General features: G+C 33.1%; 1 protein-coding gene across 1 annotated transcript in view; it reads left to right on the top strand.

Moving 5' to 3' along the window:
* CCDC178 (coiled-coil domain containing 178) overlaps positions 1–26275 on the top strand; it is a gene marked incomplete at both ends in the record, with an annotated part of 388897 nt that overhangs the window by 28559 nt on the left and 334063 nt on the right. The window contains 6 exons of the mRNA XM_079718176.1: positions 317–339; positions 1315–1323; positions 5880–5968; positions 8014–8214; positions 16142–16362; positions 24617–24679. Of these exons, the coding sequence (XP_079574302.1) occupies positions 317–339; positions 1315–1323; positions 5880–5968; positions 8014–8214; positions 16142–16362; positions 24617–24679 (606 nt within the window). The remainder of the gene's footprint in view (positions 1–316; positions 340–1314; positions 1324–5879; positions 5969–8013; positions 8215–16141; positions 16363–24616; positions 24680–26275) is intronic.

The following is a 26275-nucleotide window of genomic DNA, read 5'->3' as shown; positions in this document are numbered from 1 at the left end:
GCTGTTGTGGAAACAATAGAGTATAATTTGACAAAAATATAATGGGGAATGTGAAGTAGAGTATTTGTAATTTTGTCAGTGAGTTTAGGTGTGAGTTAAATTTACTACTGTCTTTTTTTTGTGAATTTTATTTAATTTATTTTTTTATGCAGCAGGTTCTTATTAGTTGGGAGGTGGTGGTATGATGAATTGGGAGATTGGGATTGACATATGTACACTAATATGTATAAAATGGATAACTAATAAGAACCTGCTGTACTATTGTTTTTAAGATGTTAAAAATTTGATTTTTTATTGAGATCTTTTATTTTGACAGTTTGAAATGACTTTGGAAGAACGGTAAGAACCTTTTGTGCTTTTATATTTTTTTATATTCCAATTTTGTAGATTAATCTGCTGTAGATGAGTTTATTTCAAAATAAAAGGGAAATTGAAAGCAAAATTTTTATATTAGATATTAAAATTTATTTTTAAAAATATAAGAATTAGGATGTCTCTGGAAATGGCAGAATAGGGATTTCCAGGGCTCTGTCCTACCACAAAAACAACTGTAAAGTTGGCAAAACTTGATGAGAATCAACTTCTGCAGAAATGTGGAATCTAGTCCAAAACTTACAACGACAAGGGAAAAAGTTAAGGAAGAAAGAGTTACTACATTGCATGAAGGAAGGACTGTGGCTAAATTGCCCACTTGCCATCCCCCAGCCCTCAGATCAGTTGTGGCCTTGAAGCAAATAGCCTGACTTGTGGTGCAGATTGCTAGTGCCAGAAGGAACAGTATGGACCTTATTCTCAAAGAATTATGGTTCAGTGTTTTGATAAGTCTGATGACTCCCTGAAGGACCAGCACAAAGGACTGTCTTTGTTTTTTCCTGACTAAGAGCAATCACAGAGCTAGAACCACTTCCAGGCAGTGTTTGCTGAAAGTATTTGAAGTCATATATTTGCCACCAATGTCTGAGGCTGTGGATTAGTCAGAATAAGCATTGAAAAGATCAAAATGCCTGGGAATGAAGAGTTTGGGAAAAGAGATACATGGGGGAATAGGGTTTTTCAATGCTCTCATATATACTACGGAATTAAAAAGTGCACACATATGAACAGTGTTGGACACATGCTCAGGAAGGACCAAGAAAACTTAATCTTTTACCTCTGTCTAGCCTTTAGTATCTGCACAGGTAAGAATTGAAGGTAGAGGCAGAGTTGTAAGCAGCCTGGATAAACATTAAATAGAGTACTCCAACTCAGAGCCAGTCTGCTAAGATTGGGAGTGTATATTTTTCCTTTTTTCCTTTTTGTTTTTTTGGGCCCCAGGTATTTAAGGTAAGTTGAACAAAACTCAAGTTCACCAGTAAGCTAATGAAACACTTCAATGGCCACAAGTGAAAAAGAATACAGATATTACAGTAAGTGTTTAGGAGAATCACTAAGCAAATAAAAACCTACCACAAACAGCAAAAATAAACCCAGTAGAGGGAGGGTAATTTTATATCCATATCACATTAAAATACTCAAAATTTCTGCATTTTTACAGAAATTATGAGGCAGGGAAAGAATAAAAGAAAATTTGCCCCATTAACAAGGGGAAAAAAGAAATGAAGGAAACTGGCTCTGAGGAAGCCTAGACATTGTGCTTATTGAACAAAGACTTTAAGTCAACTGTCTTAAGTATCCTCAAAGAGATAAAGTAAACTATGGACAAAAACCCCAACAAAACCAGGAGAGTAATGTCTCAACAAATATAGAATATCAATAAAGAAATAGAAATTATGAGAAAGAATCAAATAAGACATTCTGGAGCTAAGAGGTACAATAACTGAAACGAAAAATTAGAGATGTTCATCAACAGATTTGAGCAGGCAGAAGAGAGAATCACTGAATTTGAATATAGTTCAATTGAGATTATTCAGGCTGAGAAACAGAAGCACAAAATAATGAAGAAAAATGAACAGAGCTTGGAAGACCAAGGGACACCATCAAGAATACAAACATACGCATAATGGCAGTCCAAGAGTGACGGGAGAGAAAAAGGGCGTGAAAGAATATTTAAAGAAACATTGGTTAAAAACTCCCCAAGTTTGATGGAAGAAATGAATCTGTACTTCCACTAAATTCAGTGAACTCCAAGCAGGTTAAACTCAGAGAGCCACACTAAAACATATCAGAGTAAAACCGTTGAAAGCCTGGGACAAAGGTAGTAAGCATCTTGAAAGTAGCAAGAGAGAAGCTACTCATCATGTACAAGGGATTTTCAATAAAATTATAAGTCATTTTCTCATCAGAAATTATGGAGGACAGAAGGCAGTGGATTGACATATGTAAAATGCTGGAAGAAAACAACTTGTCAGGCAAAAACTCTGAATCCTGCATAAGTGTTCTTCAAAAATAAAGGAGAATTTAATATATTCCTAGATAAACAAAAACTGAGGGGCTCCACACATTATCAGACCTATTCTATCAGAAATCCTATAGGTAGTCCCTTCAGGCAGAATGAAAGGACGCTAGACAGTAACTTGCAGCCATATGAAGGAATACCAAAAGTAAAGGTAGCTATAAAGATAAATACAAAAAGTAGTATAATTGCATTTTTATTATGTATCTATTTTGTTTTTCTATCTAATTAAAATTAAATAGATAAAACAATAATTGTAAATCTATATTAACGGGTACACAATGTATAAATGTCTAATTTGTGAAAATGACAACATAAAGGGAAGAGCAGATCTGTAAAGGAACAGAATTTTTAATACTATTGAAAATACATTGATTTTAATTCAAACTTATTTTTTGTGAAATTAAGATGTTAGTTGTAACATCTAATCTCCAAGGAACCACTAAGAAAAACTCTAATAAAACAAACAAATAAAAAACACAGAAATCCAATAGAGGGAGACTAAAACAATAAAATCAACTAACCACAAAAGAAGGGAGTTATGGAGAAATTAAAGAATAAAAAGATAATATAGAAAACAAATAGCAGAATGACAGAAGTAAGTCCTTTCTTATCAGTAATTACTTTTCATGAAAATGGATTAAACTCTCCTATCAAAAGGTAGAGAGTGGTAGAATGGATAAGAATACATTCTCCAACTACATGTTGTTTATAAGAGACTCATTTGATGTCCAAAGACACAGGTAGGTTGAAAATGAAAGGATGAAAAATATATTCCAGGAAAATGGTAACCAGAAGAGAGCTTGAGTGGCTATACTAATATAACACAAAATAGACTTTAAGTCAAAACATATTCAAGAGACAAAGAATACTTGATATCTTGATAAAAGGGTCACACCATCAAGAAGACATAAAAATTATAAGCCTATACATACCTAAAAACATAACCTCAAAAGCATGCAATAAACTGACAGAAGTGAAAGAAGTAGACAGTTCTATAATAAGTTTGAGAATTCAGTACCCCTACTTTCAATAATGGATAAAAGAACCAAAAAGATCAATAAGGAATTAGACTTGCACGGCACTAAAACCATCTAGGCCTAACTGACTTATATAGTACTGTCCATACAGCAACAGTAGAAATCACATTTTTTTCACATTCACATTGAACATTATTCAGGATAGACTGAACATTATTGAGCCACATTTAAAAATCTCAAAAAATTAAAAAGATTAAATTCATCCAAAGTACCTTCTCTGACCCAATTCAATGAAACTAGAAATCAATAACAGAAGGAAACCTGGAAAATTCAGATATGTGTATAAATTAGACAGCATGCTCTAAAAAACCCAGTGAGTCAATTTGTAATCACAGGAGATATTAGAAAATAATTTGAGATGAATGAAAATGAAAACACGTGGTACCAAAACTTATGAGATGAAGTAAAAGAAATTCCCAGAGGGAAATGTATAGCCATAAATGATTACATTAAAAAGAAGATTCCAAATCCAATAACCTAACTCTATAGCTTACAGAACTAGAAAAGAATGAGTGTGCTAAAACTAGCAAAAGAAATGAAATAATAAACACTAGAACACAGATAAATGAAATACAAGTAAAAAGAAACCAATAAATAGTATAAATGAAAACAAAAGTTGTTTCTTTGAGAAGATCAAACAAATTAACAGACGTTTAGACTGACAAAAAAAGAGAAGACTTAAAAAATTCATTAAAAAATTGGGGACATTACTATAGATCTTGCATAAATAAAGATATAAGATAATACAATGAACAGTTGATAATACTATGAACAACAAATTAGATAGCCAAGATGAAATAAACACATTCTTTAGAAACAAACTATCAAAGCTGACTCAGGAAGAAGTAGAAAATCTGAACAGGTCTGTAATGAGTAAAGAGATTGAATCAGTAAAATCACCCAACCAAAGAAAAGCCCAGGACCAGATGGCTTCACTGGTGAATTCTACTAAACGTTGAAAGAAGAATCAATAGCATTGCTTCTCAAACTCTTTCAAAAAATAGAAGAGAAGGAAAAACTTTGTAACCCATTCTATGAGGTCAGAAGTACCCTGATACTAAAGCCAGATAAAGACATCACAAGAAAAGGAAATGTAGACCAATCACTTTGAATATAGATGCAAAAATTCTCAACAAAATATCAGCAGCATGAATCCAGCAACATATTAATAGAATTATATATCATGACCAAGTAAGATTTATCCCAGGAATGTGAGAGTGGTTCAGAATACAAAAACCAATCAATGTAATGTATCACAGTAATAAAAGGAGGTGGGGGGAACTCGTGTGAACATCTCAATTGATGTGGAAAGCATGTGGCAAAATCCAACACCTTTTCATAATGAAAACACTCAAAAACTAGAATGGGAAGGGAATTTCCAAAACATGGTAAAGGACATTTATGAGAAACTCTTGACTGACATTACACTTAATGGTGTAGACAGAAAGTTTCCAACCTAAGATCAGGAATAAGACAAGGATGCCCATATCTTGCCACTTCTGTTGAACATTGGAACTCTCGTGCAGTGCTGGTGGGAATGTAAAATGGTTCAGCCACTATGCAAAACAGTTTGGTGGTTCCTCAAAAAGTTAAACCTAGAATTACCATATGACCCAGCAATTTCACTCTGATGTATATACACAAAAGATTTTAAAACAGGTGTTCAAAAAAAAAACTTGTGTACAAATATTTGTATCATTAGTATTTACAATAGCCAAAAGGTAGAAACAACCTGAAATCCTTCAGTGGACTCATAGATAAATGAAGAGTGGTATATCTGTACAGTGGAATATTATTCAACCATAAAAAGTAATGAGGTTCTGATACATGCTACAACATGGATAAAATGAAACTTCCTGAAACGTACTTCTTCTTCAGTACAGTGAAAATTAGTCTAGAATTCAAGAATTGGACCAGAAGAATACTGATAATGAGAAATAATTCATTATTGAATATATAGAACTTTAGCTAGAAAGAGTCTTTAGAAAAAATACAACATTTTAATTTGGACAGTTTTCTAAAACCTTAATGACATCAAATATGAAATAGTATTTTTACTCCTTGCATTTTATATTGTCTCCCCAGAAACTGTTAAACTGAAATTAGAGAAATAACTCTCAAATTATTTTCAGTAAACTCTTTTTTTTATAGCAACACTCTCTAGAAAAGACTGATATCATTAAAACAGTATTGCTTTACTATCCCCTCAAAAAATTTCAAGTCATTTGTAACAAATTTTAAATTTCTCTTAATTTACCATGAAGTATAAAACCCATTTCCTATTAGAATTTTGCTATGTTCATCTCTTTTATAGTACCATTAATATGTATAGTAAGTTTCACCACAAATATTTAAAATTCAATAATAAAACATCACCTAAAATTTGTTTTACTAACTTTAAGTACAACTTTCCTTTATTAATTGATTGCTTCTTTCCCATTATAAAGGAGCAGAAGAACTTCTTTCACAAAAGAGCTGAAAGAAGACCTGAGTGTTGCTACACCAGTGAAAGAGGTCATACCAGAAGAACTGAGAGGTAAAGTTGTACCTCATACTAGAAAAGTATAATTATATTTAAAAGCTCATTGGCTTTTCATTTATACATTTCTCATTTTCACAAGAATCATGTATAAGAGTTTTGTAATCCTTATGAGTGACTAATAGAGGAAAGAGTCTCTGTATTGTTTGATTAAATATTTATCCAACAAATATTTATTCATTACTGTACTGTACTGTATACTGCTCTAGGTCCTGAGTATATAATTATCCCTGCCCACTTCTCAAGAATGTAACTGTAATTCAGTGCTGTCCCATAGGACTTTCTGTGATAATAGAAGTGTTCTATGTCTCACTGTCCAATAGGTTAGCTACTAGCCACATACAGCAGTTGAGCACTTAAAATATGGCTAGTGAGACTGAGAAATTTAATTTTTAAGTTTAACTTTAACTTACATTTAAATGTAAATTAGTTACATGTGGTTCATGGCTACCATATTGGACATCACAGCCCTTCTATATATATAAATTAAGACTAATATTATTGTCAAAATTTCCAAATGTAAATGTATAATAATTTATATACTGGTATAAAATTTGTGTTAAAATTACTTCAACATATTTGACTATATCCTTGACATTAAACACTTCCTCCTACGTTTGCCACAAAAATTTGTTGAACACCTTCCTTTAGAGAAGGATAACCAATAAACTTAGGACTTTTTAGAAGCATGAATATTTTGTCATTTAATGCTGGCATTCATAGTGAGACTCTGTTTTTACTATTTTCCATTCATAATGAAAATGAAAACCTGATTCATTACTTCTTAATTTTTCAAATGAAAAATTCTAGGAGAAAATATCAATGTATTAATGGTCACAGTAACAGTTAAATAAACTACAATTATGTTTATTATAAACATGTATATTTGACTCTAAAACACAAGACAGTATCAGGATGAGGAAGATTTGTGGTAATTAAGTGTTTATGCTAATAAAAAATGCAGGTGGTTGCTCACTCCATATGAAACAGTAAAACTAATTGAGATGGTATTCTGGAAAAAAATTCAGAGAGATATTAAATAGAATGAATTGGAGACACCTTAAGTTATACACAAAACTTTCCATTTTCCAATGGAAAATTAATGTCTTTATTGTCCAAAAGTAAAATAAAACAAAGATCTGTCAGCCACCTTTCTTCTTGATCCAGTTTCAGTGTTTTACCTCCAGCCCCAGCTCTTTGGAGGCTTTGCCTTTCTTGGCACTTTGTGTTTGTTTATGTCTTCTTGTCATGTCACATTTTGGCAAAAGCCAATGTTCACAAGTATAAATCTCACCAGAATGGGACGCATATCCATCTTTCTTACTGATCTACCTCCAGGGAGAGAGCATACTGCGTAGAACATAACAGGCTCTCTACCCATTTCTTGCATAAATAGATGAATGAATACCCATGTTAATCATTTTGTTAATATTAAACCATATCATTCCAGAGCTGTGAACCAAGAATCACAAATATCTCTCATAAGGAAGTTAATTTGTATTGTAACTGACTAAATACAATTTGGAAATGACGATGAATTTTCTGGCAAGGCTAACTAGGGATGTTGTTATCTGATAAGGTAAAGAACATAAAGTGTCTTGTTTCTAGGAACCTCTGAGGATTTTCAGTATTTATCAGATAAATATTAGATAAATATTAGATAAAGCATTATGGTTTGCTTTTCCCATAGAATGGGAGGAAACACAAGCATAATTTCAAAATAAAGCTCTATAATCCAGCTTGTGAATAGAACATGTGTTTTTCCCTCAGAAAAAAAATGTGCATGAAGATATTTGTTGAGACTTAGCTATTCTAATTATTTTATAAAATATTTATTTCAAAATCTGTCTTCAAAGGTTATAATTAATGTTATGATTGTATTATAATAAAACTGTCTTTAAAAGGCTAATTCACTTTTCTACAATTCTCATAGTAAATATATAAATATTAAAAAGATGACAACACAGCTAGTACCCCTGTTCCCGCCATCCAGCTTATTGGCTGATTCATTAACCAATGTGAATACATGTTTCTCTTTTAAGATGAAAAGTGTCCAGAATTAAAGCAGGAAATGGAAAGATTGCTATCAGAGGCCATCCAGCTCATTAAAAGTCTAGAAACTGATCGTGCAGAAGCTGAAGAAGCTTTAAAACAACAAAAATCAACAAAGAAAAGAATTAGCATGCAAATTGATTCTTGGTCAATCTGGAAACATCAAGAAATCCCATTAGCTGTGCAGAAAGGTAATAATAAGGATTTTTCATATTGCCATTTACTTTGTTGGAGAGACGTGGATGATTAATTGAAGCTCTGAATTAAAAAATTACCTCTGTTTAGAGTGACCATATTATTCTGCATGCAAACCAGTGCGTATTTGAAAGATACTATTAATAATAATGCTGAGTTTACAGACATAAATTGGGGCTGCACTGAGCAAACCTGGACCTGCTGTCATTTGGTGTTTGTTGGAAATGCCATTGAACTTGTGGTACCCAAGGGTCATGCAAACATTTGGTACATATTTCCCATAATGACTACAATATTTCAGTCACTAGAAATTTAGAAATTTAAAGTGATTGCCAGTTGGTGGCATCAGCCACATCTTTAAATCTCGGAAAATGAGAGAATTCTAAGTGATATTTTAGGAACTTATATGCATCTTCTTTTGAGAATTCAATAGTAAATTTGCTTTGGGAACCTCTAGCAAGCAAAGAAATTTAGGATGTTTCCAAGAGTCATGCAGGTAACACATGTTTAAAAAGGCAACTCTGTCTCTTAGATTACAGAATGAGGACCTGTGGTCAAGTATTAAACAGTCTAAAGGTGTTGGATTTTTCATTTCCAAATACCGTGTTCATCAAGCATGCCAGACTACCTGATCCTACCTGAGGCTGGAAGCTTTTTATGTTATCATAGGGTAACAATTTTAATTCAGGTTTCACATGCTTTAGAAATGGGTTATATTAGGGTTCCCATATAACCCGTGATTTAAGCCAAAACACCTTTGAGAGAAAAAAGGATGCTATTAATTATTATTCTGGTACAATAGCCATTAATTAAAATTATGTCAGACTCCACCCATACACATACCTTTATTATAATGTTATAAATCTTCTAAAGCTGTAGTCTCCCAAGTATAGTGTACACATTTCAGGGAGCTGCAAGAAAAGATGAGATGGTTCCTCAATTATGTTCTTTTAATAAAAGAAATTAAATGTAGGTTTAATGCCTGTTTCCACCTTTTAAAGTAATATGAAGCTCACAGCTTAAACTCTCCCTTTGTTCACTCCCTTCTGGAGCTCAGAGCTCAAGAAACAGGAAATGGGCCCAGAGCCTAGGCTGGGACTAAATTTTATTCAACCTTTGTTTATGCTCTGTCACCCTTTACTGAAGAACTAACTATATAAAAATTATGCAAAACTCAGGTAACAGTAGACCTTTTTCTACCCACATTTAAAGTAATGTATTTTATAAAATATTTGGTGTCAACAGCTGTTTATAAAAATAAATAATTCATTCGGGCTTGGAGTGAGTTTGCTCTAATTCATAAGGTTTTTGAATAGGATTTGTGATGTACATATGCTACTAATGTAATAGCATAGGTATATAATTTATAAGTGTGTACATACATACATATATATTGGTGTTTTAGAGGCAACTGAGGCTGCACTAGGGTCAGAATAGTCATCGGGATCCCAGTAGATTGTTGAGTGGATTCATATTCACATCCACAGAGAGCCATCTGCCATTTTCCTAATTGTTTTAGAGGCCCTTCCTTGTCAATAGTAGTAGAAAAGTCGGGGGTAGGGGAGGGATAAATTGGAAGATTGGGATTGACATATACACTACTATATATAAAACATAACTAATAAGGACCTACTGTATAGCACGGGGAACTCTACTCAATACCCTGTAATGGCCTATATGGGAAAAGAATCCAAAAAAGAATAGATATATGTATATGTATAACTGATTCACTTTGCTGTATACCTGAAACTAACACAACATTGTAAATCAACTGTACTCCAATAAAAAATTATAAAAAATAAATAAATAAACATAAATTAACCCCCACCCCAAGAAAATGAAAGTCAATGTTGAGGGCTGATTTTCTTTAATTTTTTGCCAATTAATTTATATGTAATCTCATATACCCTTTATAAGAATGCTTAGATATTATAGTTTGGGGTCTATATGGAGTTCTACTTAAGGATTTACCAAAATAAAATTGAGATACATGCCTGCATATTCTAGGAGCCTAATAAATGCATTTTGAACAATGATGTATATCCTTGCTGTTGCTTATAATTTATTGTTTTGAGTTGCCTTTTATTCAGTATTAGTAAAGATTCTACTTAAAAAACTGAAATTTATGTTCATCTGCTTTATTTTATTTAAGTAGCTAACGTATGCAATGAAATTTACCTTTATTATCACTGTGTATTTCTTAAGTGCCTTCTGTTTGTAACATATTACTGAAAAGTTTATGTGCTTTCAGGAATATGCTGCAATTATATTGTTATATTTAGGATATAATCTCTAAATATTTTGAATTTGTTTAAAAACTATAAATTTATTTATTTTTACAGTCTGTTTAGATTCTCGAAGTCTCTAGCATACGTGACAGGAAAAACTTCTAATTTCCATAACAGCCTTACCATTAAGTACAATGTGTGTAAAAATTTTGGTAATTTGGGGGTGTAACTTTACGGAAATTTACTTTCTAGATGTCTTGTGGTTCCTCCTCCAGATCCATCCATCCCCCTAACTACCTCACCCATACTTGTGACTTTTGTTTTGTGGCCCATGAGGCTGATTTATAATAGACTGCATAAAAGATATCTTTTGCACTCTGTCCTCCTTCTGGGTTCAGCCAATGGAAATCAGGGGCAAGAGACCATGGGAAATGATGGAGAAGAGTAAGGCTGAGGTATTGTACCTCTGACTACTTTCCTTTCTGCTTGGTCACTGCACCCCTTTCCCAAATGACAGCCCTTGGCACTCAATAGGCATCTAATAATCGAGTAAATGCCTCTTCTTTTCCGTACCAAAAAAGATAACCAGAAATAAGTTTTTCATCATGAATTAGGTGCTGTATGAACCTATAAATTTTAAAATTGGATGTGCATAGCAATGTTACTTTATAAAATAAGAATACATATATTATACCCAAGCAACATCTGAAGGCACAAATAAACTAATGATTCAGATTCCCCTGGTACTCCCATTGTTCCTGCTTCTGTAAATTCCCTGTCTTTTCCTTAACTTACATTTATGGCTCCACGTACTTCCTTATGACCATCTAATGGGAGAGAAAAACAATCACAGCCCTGGTTTATGAAAGGTTTGAATGGTATGTTGATATAATTTGGGGAGCTACTGTATTACAATCTCAGTATGGAAAAGGTGGAGGCAAAATCACCTTGAAGAAGAAATGGCCTGAGGTATAGATGGGAAGTGGCAAAAGGGATTGCATAGTGGTCAGGGACTTAGAAAGAACATGAATGTAAAACGGGTGAAAGGAAGTCTATGAGAGTTTTGGGGATTAACGTTTCAAAAGGATGGGATATGAAGATAATTGTGTCCCATATAAATGCTCACAAGAGTGCCTTTGCTATGGAGGAAGATCTGAGTAGTTAATAGAATGTTAAATATTCTGATTTTTTTTGACATTGTTTTGTCATGTGAATTAATCAGCTATTACTACAACAATTATTTGTAACAAGTCACTTTGGAACTCAGTTGCTTACAACAATAATAATTTTTTTTTTCCACTCATGGGTCTGTGTGTTGGCTAGGGAGAATTTCTTCAGGCTTCAGATCTAATGGGCTTGACTCAAGACGGTGTTGGGTTCAGGTGAGGTTCATGTTTCTCTCATCCTCACTGGCTAGCAACTCCAAGGGCCATGGTTTTCACATGGCAAGTCAGGAGGGTACAGCATAGTGAGTAAAAAGATAGGATGCCCCTCAAGATGTTAGCTCAAAACTGGCATACTCTCACTGTTACTCACATCCTTTAGTCAAAATAAGTACCATGTCTGAATCACAAATGAGTGTGACAAGAAACTATCTTTAATCCAAGGGGGAGGGTAGTGAACAACAGTTTGGTCTGTCATAGCTTGCTTCTGATGACTCTCCCTGATACTGAGTTGTTTCCTCTGTGGTTTCTACATATTTTATAGTGAACTCATTTTCCTCTGTTTGTATTATGTTTTCTATGGAAGTCAGTAATCCTTTGACTGCTTTTTTGCCTCTGTTAGGATCCTAGAAGTTTTATTGGTTCTTGACTAGTAAATTAGACCATACTAATTTCTTAGCTTGAGTTTGATATATAAATCTTCATAAGTTTCAAGTTTGGCTTTTTTATTTCTCTGAAGTCATTCTTTTTCTACCCAGGGTCCAGTTAATGAGTATTCTATTCATGGCATCTAAGTCCAAAGTTGTCAACATATTTTTAATAGCTAATTCAGTTTATTTAATGGTTTTGGGTCTCTTTTCTCTGTCTTCTTGAGTCAGTTTTGATAATTTGTGTCTTCTAAGGAATTTGTCCATTTCATTTTAGTTGTCTTATTTGCTGGCCTAATCTTGTTCCTAAAATTCTCTTATAATTTTAATTTCTATAATAGCAGTAGAGATGACATTTCTTTCATTCTTGATTTTGGTAATTTGTACTTTCTCTCTGTATTTTTCTTGGTCTACCAAAAGTTACATCAATTTTGTTGATCTTTTAAAAAAGTCAATTTTTGCTTTTCTTGATTTCTCTATTGTTTTTCAGCTTTGATATAATTGATTTCTTCTCTGATTCCCTTTCTCATGCTTGCTTTGGGAATAATTTAACCTACTATTTCTCTTTACATGAAGTAGAAACCTTGATTATTTTTTTGATACCTTCTTTTCTAGAATAGGTATTTAAGAACTGAATTTACTTTTAAGAACTGTGTTAGTTGCATTTCATAAATGTTCATATGCTGTGAGTTTATTTTTAATTAGGTAAAAAATATTTTTAAAATTCTTTTGTGATTTCTTTTTGGACCTATTATTTATTTAGAAGTGGCTATTTAATTTGCAAATATTTGGGGATTTTTCAAAATTTTTCCCCAATTTTTTTTGTCGATTTCTAATTTAATTTTTTGTGTTTAGAAACATTTCAATCACATTAAAATTACTTACAATAAAAATTGCCTAGTATTTTATCTATCTTGGAGAATATTCTGTGTGTGGTTGAAATTAATGTGTATTCTTCTTTTGTTAGGTGCAGTGTCTGTAAATGTGTTAGGTGAAATTCCTGAAACCCTAATATCCTTTGGTTCCCATTTTGATATATCTGTTTGGTATAGGAGACTGGGGAGAAAGCCTAAGGCTCACCCAAATGACAAGTCCAATAAGAAGTCATTACATGAAGCTGAGGATTCCAAAGGTTTCCATCCCCAGCTTAAGTGTGAATCATGAATAAACCTATTGCTCAGATTGAATAGTAAAGAGAGTTGCTTGTTTCACTTAGCAGAGGAAAGCAAACAATATTCCAAGAATTCTTAATGTACTGATCCAAATGGATTTGTGACTGAAATTCCTGCTTTCTGTGTACCTGAAAATACACAGTGGAGAATGTCATTTAAATGTTCTGTGGGTTGGTAGTAAAGCTAGGCATCATCAGGAGCAAAGACAGATTTTTTTCTGGAAGATTGAAAATTCAATCTAGATATCAGGGGACTTTCTCAGATAGAGTTTCAAGATAAAAAATAGCTCATATCAAATATCATAAAACACAAAGATGCAGATTCAATGAGTGTGAGTTGGTAAAAGCAGACAGCAGAACCTTACTCAAAAAGTTTTCAGATATTGAACATGAGATTATAAAATGAGTATGTTTACTATGTTTCAAGAAATAAAAAGAGAAGTTTGAAAATAAAAACAAGGACTAAGAGACTATTTTTAAAAGAAAGCAAAAGTGGAAATAAAAAAGACTTCCTAGAAATTAAAAATATATCGTTCAAAATTAATAACTCAGTGGTTGGTTAAATGGTTTGTTAGACTAAGGAAGAGAAAAGTAATATCTGTAAACTTGGAAGAATTTGCATGGAATGCATCGCAGGTACACAAGGAGAAGGAAAATATAAATAAAATATTTAAAAGCATAGAGTATAAAAAAAGCACAGAGTATAACATGAGAAAGTATGATGAATATCTAATAGAAGATCAGAATGGAGATAATGATGGTAATACTTAACAAGATGGTGACTGACTTTTTAAAACAAAAATGCTACTGTCAGGCTTCCCTGGTGACACAGTGGTTGAGAGTCCGCCTGCCGATGCAGGGGACGTGGGTTCGTGCCCCGATCTGGGAAGATCCCACATGCCGCGGAGCGGCTAGGCCTGTGAGCCATGGCCGCTGAGCCTGCGGGTCCGGAGCCTGTGCTCCGCAACGGGAGAGGCCACAACAGTGAGAAGCCCGTGTACCGCAAAAAAAAAAAAAAAAAAAAAAAAAAAATGCTACTGTCTAATTAGGATAAACAAAGTAAAAGTGGATGGTGTCAAACATTGCACAAATTCAAGAAATTAGAAAACATTTAGAACTGTATCATTAAATCTTACTAAAATTATCTTCACATGAGTGAAAAAAGCTAAATTATTATTTAAAGGAAAATAAATAGCTTTTATAATATCAGAAAAGAAGATGGATTCATAGTTATTGAAATATATGACTTCAGAATTTAGAAAAATAAAAGTAAAATACATACAAAGGAAAAAACAGAAAACCAATTACAAAATTGTTAAATAATGAAATATATATAATTCCAAAGATATGCAGAACTACATGTTGATCAATAAAAAAAGAATAATAAAAAAAATGGAAAACCAATGGCAAAATTAATCAAGAACACAGAGAAAATATATGAATAAATCCAATTAGAAATGAAAATGGTATCTAAAAATGTAGCAGTGATTAATAATAAGGAAGATATTCAGAACAAATCTCTTAGAATATTATTGAAATTTTGATGAACTGGATAAATTCACAGGAAAAATGGATTGATGAATAAATAGATAACCAAAATATACATATACGTCTTTGACTTAATAACTAAAAATCCTTCCCTGCAAAATATGTACATATATACATACATAACTAGGGCAATAGAACTTTACATGCAATTTCAAACTTCCACAAGATCATAGAGAACAGAAATAAAAGAAACTACAACTGATATAAGAAGCTAACATAAATTATAAAGCAAATTAGACAAGGACAGTACAAATATGGAAAATTATAAGCCCAAATCACGAGTACATATGCAAAGTATCTTCAGTGAATACAATAGCAAAACCCACCAATAAGTTTATTTTTAAAAAGATGAAAAAAGCCCCAAGCTAGCCAACTAATTTTATTCCAAGAGTTCAAGGTTAGGCTAACCTTAGAAATTTAACAATATAAGGAGGAAATATTTTATATAGTTTCTCTAAAATTGTCCTAGTCTGTTAATTGACATTTAATTTAATTTATAATTTATGTTTAATTTAATTTATTTTTATTTTATTTGAGGGAATTTTCCATATTTATTACTTCAGATATTTTTATACAGAACAGAAAATTTTTATCCATTTATTCACATTCTCTTTTCTATCGTTTGATAGCATTTTGTCATTTTCTTCCTATAGGCCTTGCACAACTCAGGTTTATCACTAGATCTGTGCATTTTAATTTGTTTTAATTTTACTGTTGTGAGAGTATTCTGTTTTCAACATAATCTTTATTTTCGTGGATAAACTTTATTTCGTATATTAATTTTATATGAGTTATATTTATAATTTTCCGGTGATTTTTATATAGTTTAATCCCTTTGATGGTGAGTGAAGCAAGCAGTATATTTTTAGTGCAATACAAAAATAACTTATTTTAGGGACTTACCTGGCAGTCTAGTGATTAAGACTCCACGCTTCCACTGCAGGGGGCACAGGTTCCATTCCTGGTCGGGGAACTAGGATCCTGCATGCCACACGGCATGGCCAAAAAATAAAAATAAAAAAAGTAACTTATTTTAGATTTAGTAAGATTCACAGATAAGTGATTTCTGAAACTAAAATATTTCATATTTATTATCAAATAAAGATGTCCTTCTGGAGCTTTTGTTTTAAAATTTGATTTTTTTAATCTTATCATCATATGTCTAGAACACGAGGCCTATTTGAGAGATATTGTAGAACTACGATGGCACCTTGAAGATAAAACTCATCGACTAAAACCTTTGGAGGAGGAAAAGGAGAAATTAGAAGAAGCTAATGCAAAGCTTCAAGCAGACATAGACTACATGATTAAACATCGCCCTCTACTGCTTGCAAAGCGAGACCAGGAACTTGTCGCTCTGAAGGAATATTATCAGAAAAAATTTGAGGTAAAGGAATAAATGAATGGCTTTGCATTTTACAGATTGTTTCTTAGTTATAAAAATTTCAACTATAAGAAGTTAACATATCTTTCAAGGGTTCATTCTCATTGAAAATTTACCTATTTATTTTCTAAAGGAATTATCAAGTGATACACAGTACAGTTGATTAATATTCATTTAAACTTTTCCCATACTTTTAAACTTAGGAATATTAATAATATTTAGTAGTCTACTAATATGATTTTGGAGATTTAACACAATATGGTATTATTTGAAGCCGTAAATCAAACTGAGAAAGAATGTCATCAATTTCATTGTTGATGAAAGTATGTAACTGACATGAAAAATCTTGTTAATGATTAACATTTAACTCTCCTATTGTGAGATCATATTATAGAAAAATTATTTTAACGGCCACTAAATGAACAAATTTAACTTTGTATCATGTTTGTTCTTGATCATTTAAAGTTAATTAATTAAGTCATTAAATGTCTCCTATATTTGTTCCATTTTCCGCCCTCATTCTCCAGAGATAACGTCATCATGAACTTCTGTTTCTAGGTAAAATTTGAATAATTTTATACATACTGTATGTATATATGCACACTGCATAGTATTGTTTTTAATATTATTAAACATTGTATAACTTTCTGTAACTTTTTTTTAATAAATTTATCTTTTTATTTATTTATTTATTTATTTTTGGCTGCGTTGGGTCTTCATTGCTGCTCATGGGCTTTCTCTCATTGCAGCGAGTGGAGGCTACTCTTTGTTGAAGTGCGCAGGCTTCTCATTGTGGTGGCTTCTCTTGTTCTTGAGCACGGGCTCTAGGTGCGTGGCCTTCAGTAGTTGTGGTGCATAGGCTTCAGTAGTTGTGGCTTGCGGGCTCTAGAGCGCAGGCTCAGTAGTTGTGGCACACGGGCTTAGTTATGCCGGGCATGTGTGATCTTCCCGGACCAGTGATTGAACCCGTGTCCCCTGCATTGGCATGCGGATTCTTAACCACTGTGCCACCAGGGAAGCCCTGCAACTTATTTTTTAATCTGACCTTATTTTCATGATCAAGCTACTATTGATACATACAGATTTAGTTCATTCTTTTTATTTGCCATCTTCCATCAAATAGATATCTCACAATTTATTATTTACCATTTTCTCTTGGTCATCTGCCTTTTTTCCAGTATTTGGCTACAATGCTGATTTGACTGTAAACAGTAAGCAGCCATGATCATGTTCCTCTCTATGTGCGTGTGAATTTTTCTTGGCTGTATATCTAGTGGAGTATCTACTGAGTCATGGGTTATATACATTTTCAACTTCATTAGATAAAATCACATTGCTCTCCAAAGTGTCTCTGACAGCTTATATTCCTAAAGTAGTAGCAGTGCTGGAGACGTCCCATTTCTCCACTGTGGACAAGAATTCTAGTAGTATCATTTTTTCTTAATAGTAGCCCCCTTATTTAGTTGGCTGGCAATGTGTCAGGCTAAAAGTCATCTCCCAAATTGCCTTTACTCATGGTATTTCTAATGAGATGTAGGTAGGAGTTATATAGGGGTTTTTTTAAGGAAAGCTTCTTGAAATGGACTGACTCAGTCAGAAGTAGCACCCTTAGCCATCTCCTAAACTTACAGCAACCCAGATATGATAGCTGCAGCTCTGATTCGATTTTTTAGCACAAAGCAACCTTGGGAATGGAAGCCAGATCCAGAATGGCTGAATAGAAAGGCAGAATATACCTTGTATCTATTTCTGGGAGAGAAAAATAAACTATAATCTTGTTTATTTGACTTATTTCTGCTATAGCCAAACCCAGTCCTAACTGATCCACCTCACATTTTTGTCAACATTTTTATTGTCATACTTTAAAGTTTGTCAATAGGTGTGTGAATTGGTATCCCTTTATTATTTTAGTGTGTTTTTCCCTGATAGTGGACATAGGCATTTCTGAGTCAGGGGTAGCGGGGTTGTTGAGCAGCTGGAAGACCATGCTTGGTAATGGGAGGAAAATATGAAAATGCATTCTAGCAGATCAAGAAAATAGCAACCTTTGCGTAGAGCTTATCAGAGTCACCGTGATGATTAATTTTTTGCGTCAACTTGGCTGGACCAGGATGCCCAAGTATTTGACCAGACATTATTATAGATGTTTCTGTGAAGCAGTTTTTTGGATGAGATTAACATTTAAATCAATGGACTTTTAATAAAGCAGATAGGCAAGAAAAATAAATAAAAGGCATCCAGATTGTAAAGGAAGAAGTAAAATTATCTCTATTTGCAGAGGACATGATCTTATATATAGAAAATCATGAAGAATTCACAAAACAAACTATTAGAGCTAATAAATAAGTTTAGTAAAGTTGGAGGATGCAAGCTCAACACACAAAACTCAGTTGTATTTTCATATACTAGTTTTGAACAATCCAAAAATGAAATTAAGAAAACAGTTCTACTTAATGCCATTAAAAATGATAAAGTAGGAATAAACTTAATCAATAAAGTGCAAGACTTGTTCACTAAAAGCTATAATATTTTGCTGAAATAAATTAAATTAGACCTAAATAAATAGAAAGATAATCCGTGTTCACGGATTTGACTTAATATTGTTAAGATATCAATGGTACCCAAAGCTATCTTCAGATTAAACGCAATATCTGACAGAGTCTCAAGATCTTTTTGCAGAAATCGAAAAGGCTGTTCTAATATTCATACGGAATTGCACGGGATCCCAAAAAGCCAAAACAGTCTTGGAAAGGAAGGACACCTTAGAGAACTGACACTTTCTGATTTTAAAACTTAGTACAAAGCTGCAGGAAGCAAAAAAAAAGTGGCATTTGCATAAATACAGAAAAGTAGAGAGTCAAATTGAGATTGCAGAAATAAACCCATTTATCTGTGGTTAACTGCTTTTGACAAGGGTGCCAAGACCATTTGTGGGGAAAGAGTAGTCTCTTCAACAAATGGTGCTGGGACATTGGATACCCACATGCATTCAAAAGAGTAAAGTTAAGACCCCTACTTCCCAGCACATACACGGGTTAATTAAAAATGGATCATAATTCTACATGTAAGAGCTAAAACTATAAAACTCTTAAAAGAAAACTTAGGGGTAAATCTTCATCACCTTGAATTTGGAAATGGTTTTTTTAGATATGACACTAAAAGCATAAGCGACATAAGAAAAAATAGAGAAATTGGACTTCATCAAAATTAAAACCTTTTGTGCATCACAGTACACTACCATAAAAGTAAAAAGACAACCTACAGAATGAGAGAAAATGTTGCAAATTATATATTACAAAAGGTGTAGTATCCAGAATGTATAAAGAACTTTTATAATTCAACAACCAGAAAAGACAAACAACCCATTTAAAAATGGGCAAAAGACTCGAGTCGACATATCTCCAAAAGACATAGAAATGGGCAGCAAACACATGAAAAGATGGATGCTTAACATCATACCCATTAGGATAAAGTTAAAAATAAAGTGTAAAATAACCAGTTTGGGTGAGGATGTGGAGAAACTTGAACCATTGTACTATGCTGGTGGGAATGTAAAATGGTAGAGCCACTGTGGAAAACAGTTTGGTGTTTCCTCAAAAAGTAAAACAGAATTACCATATGCTTTAGCAACTCCACTCCAAGGTATATACCCCCAAATAATTGAAAACTGATGTTAAAAAACAAACAAAAAAACCCTTGTACGTAAATGTTCATAGCAGCACTGTTCAGAACAGACAAAGGTGAAACAATCTAGTGCCCCTCAACTGATGAATGACTAAACAAAATGTAATACATCCACACCATGGAATATTATTCAGCCATAAAAAGAAATGAAATACTGCTGTATGTCACAACATGGGCAAACCTTGAAGCATTATGCTAAAAGAAGCCAGGTACAAAAGATCACATATTATATGATTTCATTTACCTGAAATATCCAGAAGAGGTAAATCCATAAAGATAGAAAGCAAATTCAAGATCGTTAGAGGGTTGGAGACGTGTAAGATAGTGTTTTGTTTGTAACATAGCTTTGTTTTGTTTTGTTTTATTCTGCTGTCTTGACTGAGGTCCTGGCTGAAGGCCTGCTGAAGCAACCCAACAGCTTAAATAATGCAAGACCTCTAGCCAATGTGCTTGAGCCTTAATACATTGCTACTTGCAAACTAAGCTCAAAGGCTCAACGTGACCTTCAAATTCTACAAGCAGCTCAGTCTCATAACACCGTGGAGCCACAATAATATTATTAACATCAACCTAGGAGAGTATCCATGTGGGAAGGTTGTACCAGTCCCACACTGAGCCCGTCCAAGAGCTTTCCTTGGAGATGAATTTGCCTCATATGATATCACCAATGCCCCCAACACTGAGACCACCACCCCAGCAATACCTACGGGACAAATTGGACACAGGACATTATTTATTGCTTTTCTTCCTTTGATAGTAGAAATTCTATTATGTTTCCTGAGCTCTTTGTTTGCTTATCCCATCATCTTGGTATAATCCTGGCCCTCTGCCAAAGTCTCTACCCCTACATTCCTGTGCCTAAAGGAAAATCTTGTAGAGGTTACTAATATCTGTGCTATTCTAGAAATTAATGGGCACATAGGGACAGTTTTATGTCCTCCCCTTCCAAATCTGTATACATTTTGCTGTATTATATTGCCTTTAGTAAGGCTAGGACCTTTGCTGGCTGAGATCTCCACTACAATGCTGACTAGAGGGAGTAATATTTGGCATCATTTTCACATTCCCAGTTTCAAAGGGGAAGAATTAAAAAATTTTTTTTCTATTAAGTAAGATGTTACATGGTGCTAGACTTGATTTGCTAATTATTTGTTTAGAGTTTTAAATGTAAATTCATGAATAAGAAGGTCATATAATTATTTAATAATGTCCTTGTCAGGTTTGGGTTTTAAGGGTTTGCTAGATTTTTAAAGGTAACTTGGGGATATTTCTTCTTTTCCTATTATCTAGAAGAGTGTGAAAGACTAACATTATTAATTAGCATTTACTATTGAAGCCATCTAGCTAAAGTTTTCCAGTTTTATTTCTTGTTTGTTTTGGAAAGGTTTTTAATTACAAATTCAATTTCCTCAATAAGACTGTTCAGTTATTCTGTTTCTTCCTGTGTCCATTTTGGTTAGTTTTCTAAGAATATGTCCATTTCATCAAAATTTCAAATTTTTTGGAAGACTTAGTATCCTTTTATCTTTTCTATAGTCTATAGAATATGTAGTGCTTTCCTTTTTCATTCCTGATATTTACTTGTGCCTTCTCTTAAATGTTATATATTTATATAAGTTTATAACATGATATATCTTCTGTATACACGATAACCATCCATCACCATACAGTTGACCCCCTTTACCCACTTCTTCTTCTCCTTCCCTTCTGGTAACCACTACTCTGTTCTCTGTATCTACATGTTTCTTTGGTTTGGTTTGGTTTGTTCACTTATTTTGGAGTTTTTTGTTTGTTTTTTATGTTCCACGTATGAGTTAAATCACACGATATTGTCTTTCTTCATCCGACTTATTTCACTTAGCATAATACCCTCAAGGACCGTCCATGTTGTTACAAATGGCAAGATTTCTTTCCTTTTTTACAGTTGAGTAGTATCCATTTTATAGATATATATGTGTGTGTGTGTATATATACCACATCTCTTTATCTCTTCATCCATTCATCCCTTGATGGGCACTTAGGTTGTTCCATATCTTGGCTATTGTAAATAGTGATGCAGTGAACATTGGGGTGCATATATATTTTCAAATTAGTGTATTCATATTCTTTGGATTAATACCCAGAAGCGGAATAGCTGGATCATATGATAGTTTTATTCTTAATTTTTCTGAGGAATCTCCATACTGTTTTCCATAGTGGCTGCATTCCCACTAACAGTTCACAAGGGTTCCCTTTTCTCCACATCCTCTCAACACTTGTTATTTCTCCTTTTTTGATAATAACCATTCTAATTGGCATGAGGTAAAATCTCATTGTTTTTTATTTTCATTTCCGTAATAATTAGTGATGTTGAATACCTTTTCATGTATGTGCCTGTTGGCCATCTGTATGTCTTCTTTGGAAAAAAGTCTATTGCTGTACTCCTGAAACTAACACAACATTGTAAATTAATTATACCCCAATAAAAATTTTTTAAAAAGAAACAGGATGGCAGGATCCCCCCCCCAAAAAAAGTCTATTCAGCCCCTTTGCCCATTTTTTTAAATTGAAGTATAGTTGACTTACAGTGTTGTGTTAATTTCTGCTGTATGGCAAAGTGATTCAGTTATACATACATATACATTCTTTTTTATATTCTTTTCCATTATGGCTTATCACAGGATATTGAATATAGTTCCCTGTACTATACAGTAGGACCTTGTTGTTTATCCCCTTTGCCCATTTTAAAATTGAGTTGTTTGTTGTTGTTGAGTTGTATGAGTTCTTTATATATTTTGGATATTAACCCCTTATTGGTTATATGATTTGCAAATATCTTCTATTCGGTAGGTTGTCTTTTTGTTTTGTTGATGGTTTCCTTTGCTGCACAGACTATGTAATTATGTACACATAAAATCTAGACAAGTCCACAGATGAATTACAGTTGCATACAAAGGTAAAATTTTTAAATCCATACATTACTATATACCAGCAACAAATCTGAAAATAAAATTTATTTAAAAATAGCATTTGTTAGAGCATAAAGTAAAACATATCTAGGAATAAATGTAACAAATGATATGCAAAGCCCCTATTCAGAGAACTATGAATATTACTGAGAGAAATTTAAAAGTGCTACACAGATAAATATGTTAATGTATTAGAAGGCTAAATTTTGTAGCATTTGCTCCAAATTGATTTGTAAATTAAATACAGTCACAAAATCTCAACAGGTTTCTTTGTGGACCTTGACAAGCTAATTCTAAAATGTATGTGGTATATGTATACAATGGAATATAATTTAGGCTTTAAAAAGAAGGAAGCCTTCCATATATGACAACATGGAGGAACCTGGAGAACATTATTATGCTAAGTAAATAAGCAGGTCACAGATAAATACTGCATAATTCCACTTCCATGAGGTATCTATAATAGTCACACTCATAGAAGCACAGAGTAGAATAGTGGTTGGTAGGGGCTTGGGGAGGGGAAATGGTGAGTTGTTTTTCAATGGATATAAAAATTTAGTTATGCAAGATGCATAAGTTCTAGAGATCTGCTGTACAGCATAGTGCCTACAGTTTACTGTGTTGTACACTTAAAATTTTGTTAAAAGGTAGATAATCATGTTAAATGTTCTTATCACAATAAAATTAATACAATGAAGTAAAATAAAAATTAATGAAAATTACTGCTTTTTTCGGGAAGCTACTGCCTCATATAGATCCACCACTCGGCCCCTGGGTAAAGGACAGCTCCCTCCTTAGTACCTTGTTCTACTCCTCTCCATCCAACTTTCCAACAGGACATCCTGAACTGCAGTTCCTTCCAACAATTACCACTACAACCACCCTTTGCCTTTAGTCTGATAGAGAAGAGAGACCTGGAGAGAGAAGGGAATATGTTTATGATATCTAATAATTAATGAAAACAATAAAAATGGAATATTTTGGACGTCTGCATTAAGATAGTAATGGTTATTCATGAATGAGAAGATTATAGGTAATTTATAAAGTTTTCTTTTTTCATCTGTATTTTCTGATTTTTCTACAATAAAATATTTGAACAATAAAAAGTCAAAGTTTTGTAGGTAAAAAAATAATGATTTTATTTTGGTCATGTTAACTGGGATATTAAAGTCATTTTCTTCAGTAACTTTTCTACATCTCTAGTATTGATGCCTCTCAGGGTAAAAGAAACCTGAAACTACTGTGCTAAACGGTAGACTAAATATGGAAAGAAAATTGATATAAAGAACGTTTAGAATCTAAATCAAAACTACTTTAGGGGCTTCCCTGGTGGCACAGTGGTTGGGAGTCCGCCTGCCGATGCAGGGGTCACGGGTTCGTGCCCCGGTCCGGGAGGGTCCCACATGCCATGGAGCGCCTGGGCCCGTGGGACATGGCCGCTGAGCCTGCACATCCGGAGCCTGTGCTCCGCAGCGGGAGAGGCCACAGCGCTGAGAGGCCTGCGTATCGCAAAAAAAAAAAAAAAAAAAAAAGCTACTTTAACTCCCTTCTCTGATCTTTCTCTTTTCTGATTATTTTAATAAGCCCCTAAGTGCATATATTAGCACACATATTTTTATTTCTAGGTAATGAAACTATACAAACAGGTTCATGGAGAATGTAAAGAAGCTGTAGAAAATCTTGAAAAAGTCAAATTCAAAGCTAAACAAAATAAAATAGACATGGAAAAGGATATTCGTGATGATGAAATAACCATAAAAGCCTACAAGTAAGTATTTTTAACAAATGTTACTTATAGCATTTAGAAGTAAAATACTAATTAAAATGTAATGTATATTCCTGTATAAGAAATTCAGATGAAGAGAAAGAATCTAAATTGCCACATCTATCTTGTTACCAAGTTTATGTATAAATTAAAATATGTCTTTTACATATGTAAACTAATTGTGTATAAATTCCTAAAGCAGTATTTTTCGGTGTCATTTTAAAGCTCTTGATACATGTTGCCAAATTGCCTGTGGCTATGCTATAACAATATACATCCCTGCTAACTATGTGAAAAAGTGACTCTTTGAAAAAATATTCCAGCATGGGATATTATAGAAAACAAATTATATAGCCTTGTATTAATTATAAGCATAGCATCTAATTAATTTAACTCATTTTTTTTGATTTCAATAAAATGTAATATTTTAAATATATATAGATTAATTATATTTTGCATATTATTAACTTATTATTGACTTTTTATTACATTTCTGATGTATTTGTATTTTATGATATTCTTCTACTTCCTCTTGTTGGTTTTAAATTCTTCATGTTTCTGTATGATATAAAATTTTTATTTATTCAAACTGATCAGTGATTTTAGTACAGAAAAAGTAATACTCATTATGGAGCTAGAGTCAAGTAAATATAAGCAAAATGAAGAGCAAAAGTTTGTACATCATCCTGTGATCTGGATAACATGCACTTATTAAGATATTTATATTTCCTCACATTTGATGTCTATTTCAACATGTGCTTAAACATTTTTTAATTGAGATATAGTATAAGTACAATATTAGATAAGTTATAGTTATACAACATAGTGGTTCACAATTTTAAAGGTTATACTGCATTTGTAGTTATGAAATATTGGTTACGTTCCCTGTGTTGTACAATATATCCTTGTAGCTTATTTATTTTATACATAATAGTTTGTACCTTTAATCCCCTAAACCCTTTCATTCCCTCCGCACTTCCCTCTCCCCACTGGTAACCATTAGTTTGTTCTCTATATCTGTAAGTCTGTTTCATTTTTGTTGTATTCATCAGTTTGTTTTAGTTTTTAGATTCCACATAAAAGTTATATCATACAGTATTTGTCTTTCTCTGTCTGGCTTATTTCACTTAGCATAATACCCTCAAAGTCCATCCATGTTGTTGCAAATGACAAGATTTTATTCTTTTTTTTTTAATTTTTGAATTTCATTTATTTTTTTATACAGCAGGTTCTTATTAGTCATCCATTTTATACACATCAGTGTATACGTGTCAATCCCAATCTCCCAATTCATCACACCACCACCACCACCCCCCACCGCTTTCCCCCCTTGGTGTCCATAGTTTGTTCTCTACATCTGTGTCTCTATTTCTGCCCTGCAAACCGGTTCATCTGTACCATTTTTCTAGGTTGCACATATATGCATGAATATATGATATTTGTTTTTCTCTTTCTGACTTACTTCACTCTGTATGACAGTCTCTAGATCCATTGACGTCTCTACAGATGACCCAATTTC

This window comes from Hyperoodon ampullatus, assembly GCF_949752795.1.
Source record: "Hyperoodon ampullatus genome assembly, chromosome: 13".
In the NCBI taxonomy this organism is placed as follows: Eukaryota; Metazoa; Chordata; class Mammalia; order Artiodactyla; family Ziphiidae; genus Hyperoodon; species Hyperoodon ampullatus.
This window is presented reverse-complemented; position numbering and strand designations above follow the sequence as displayed.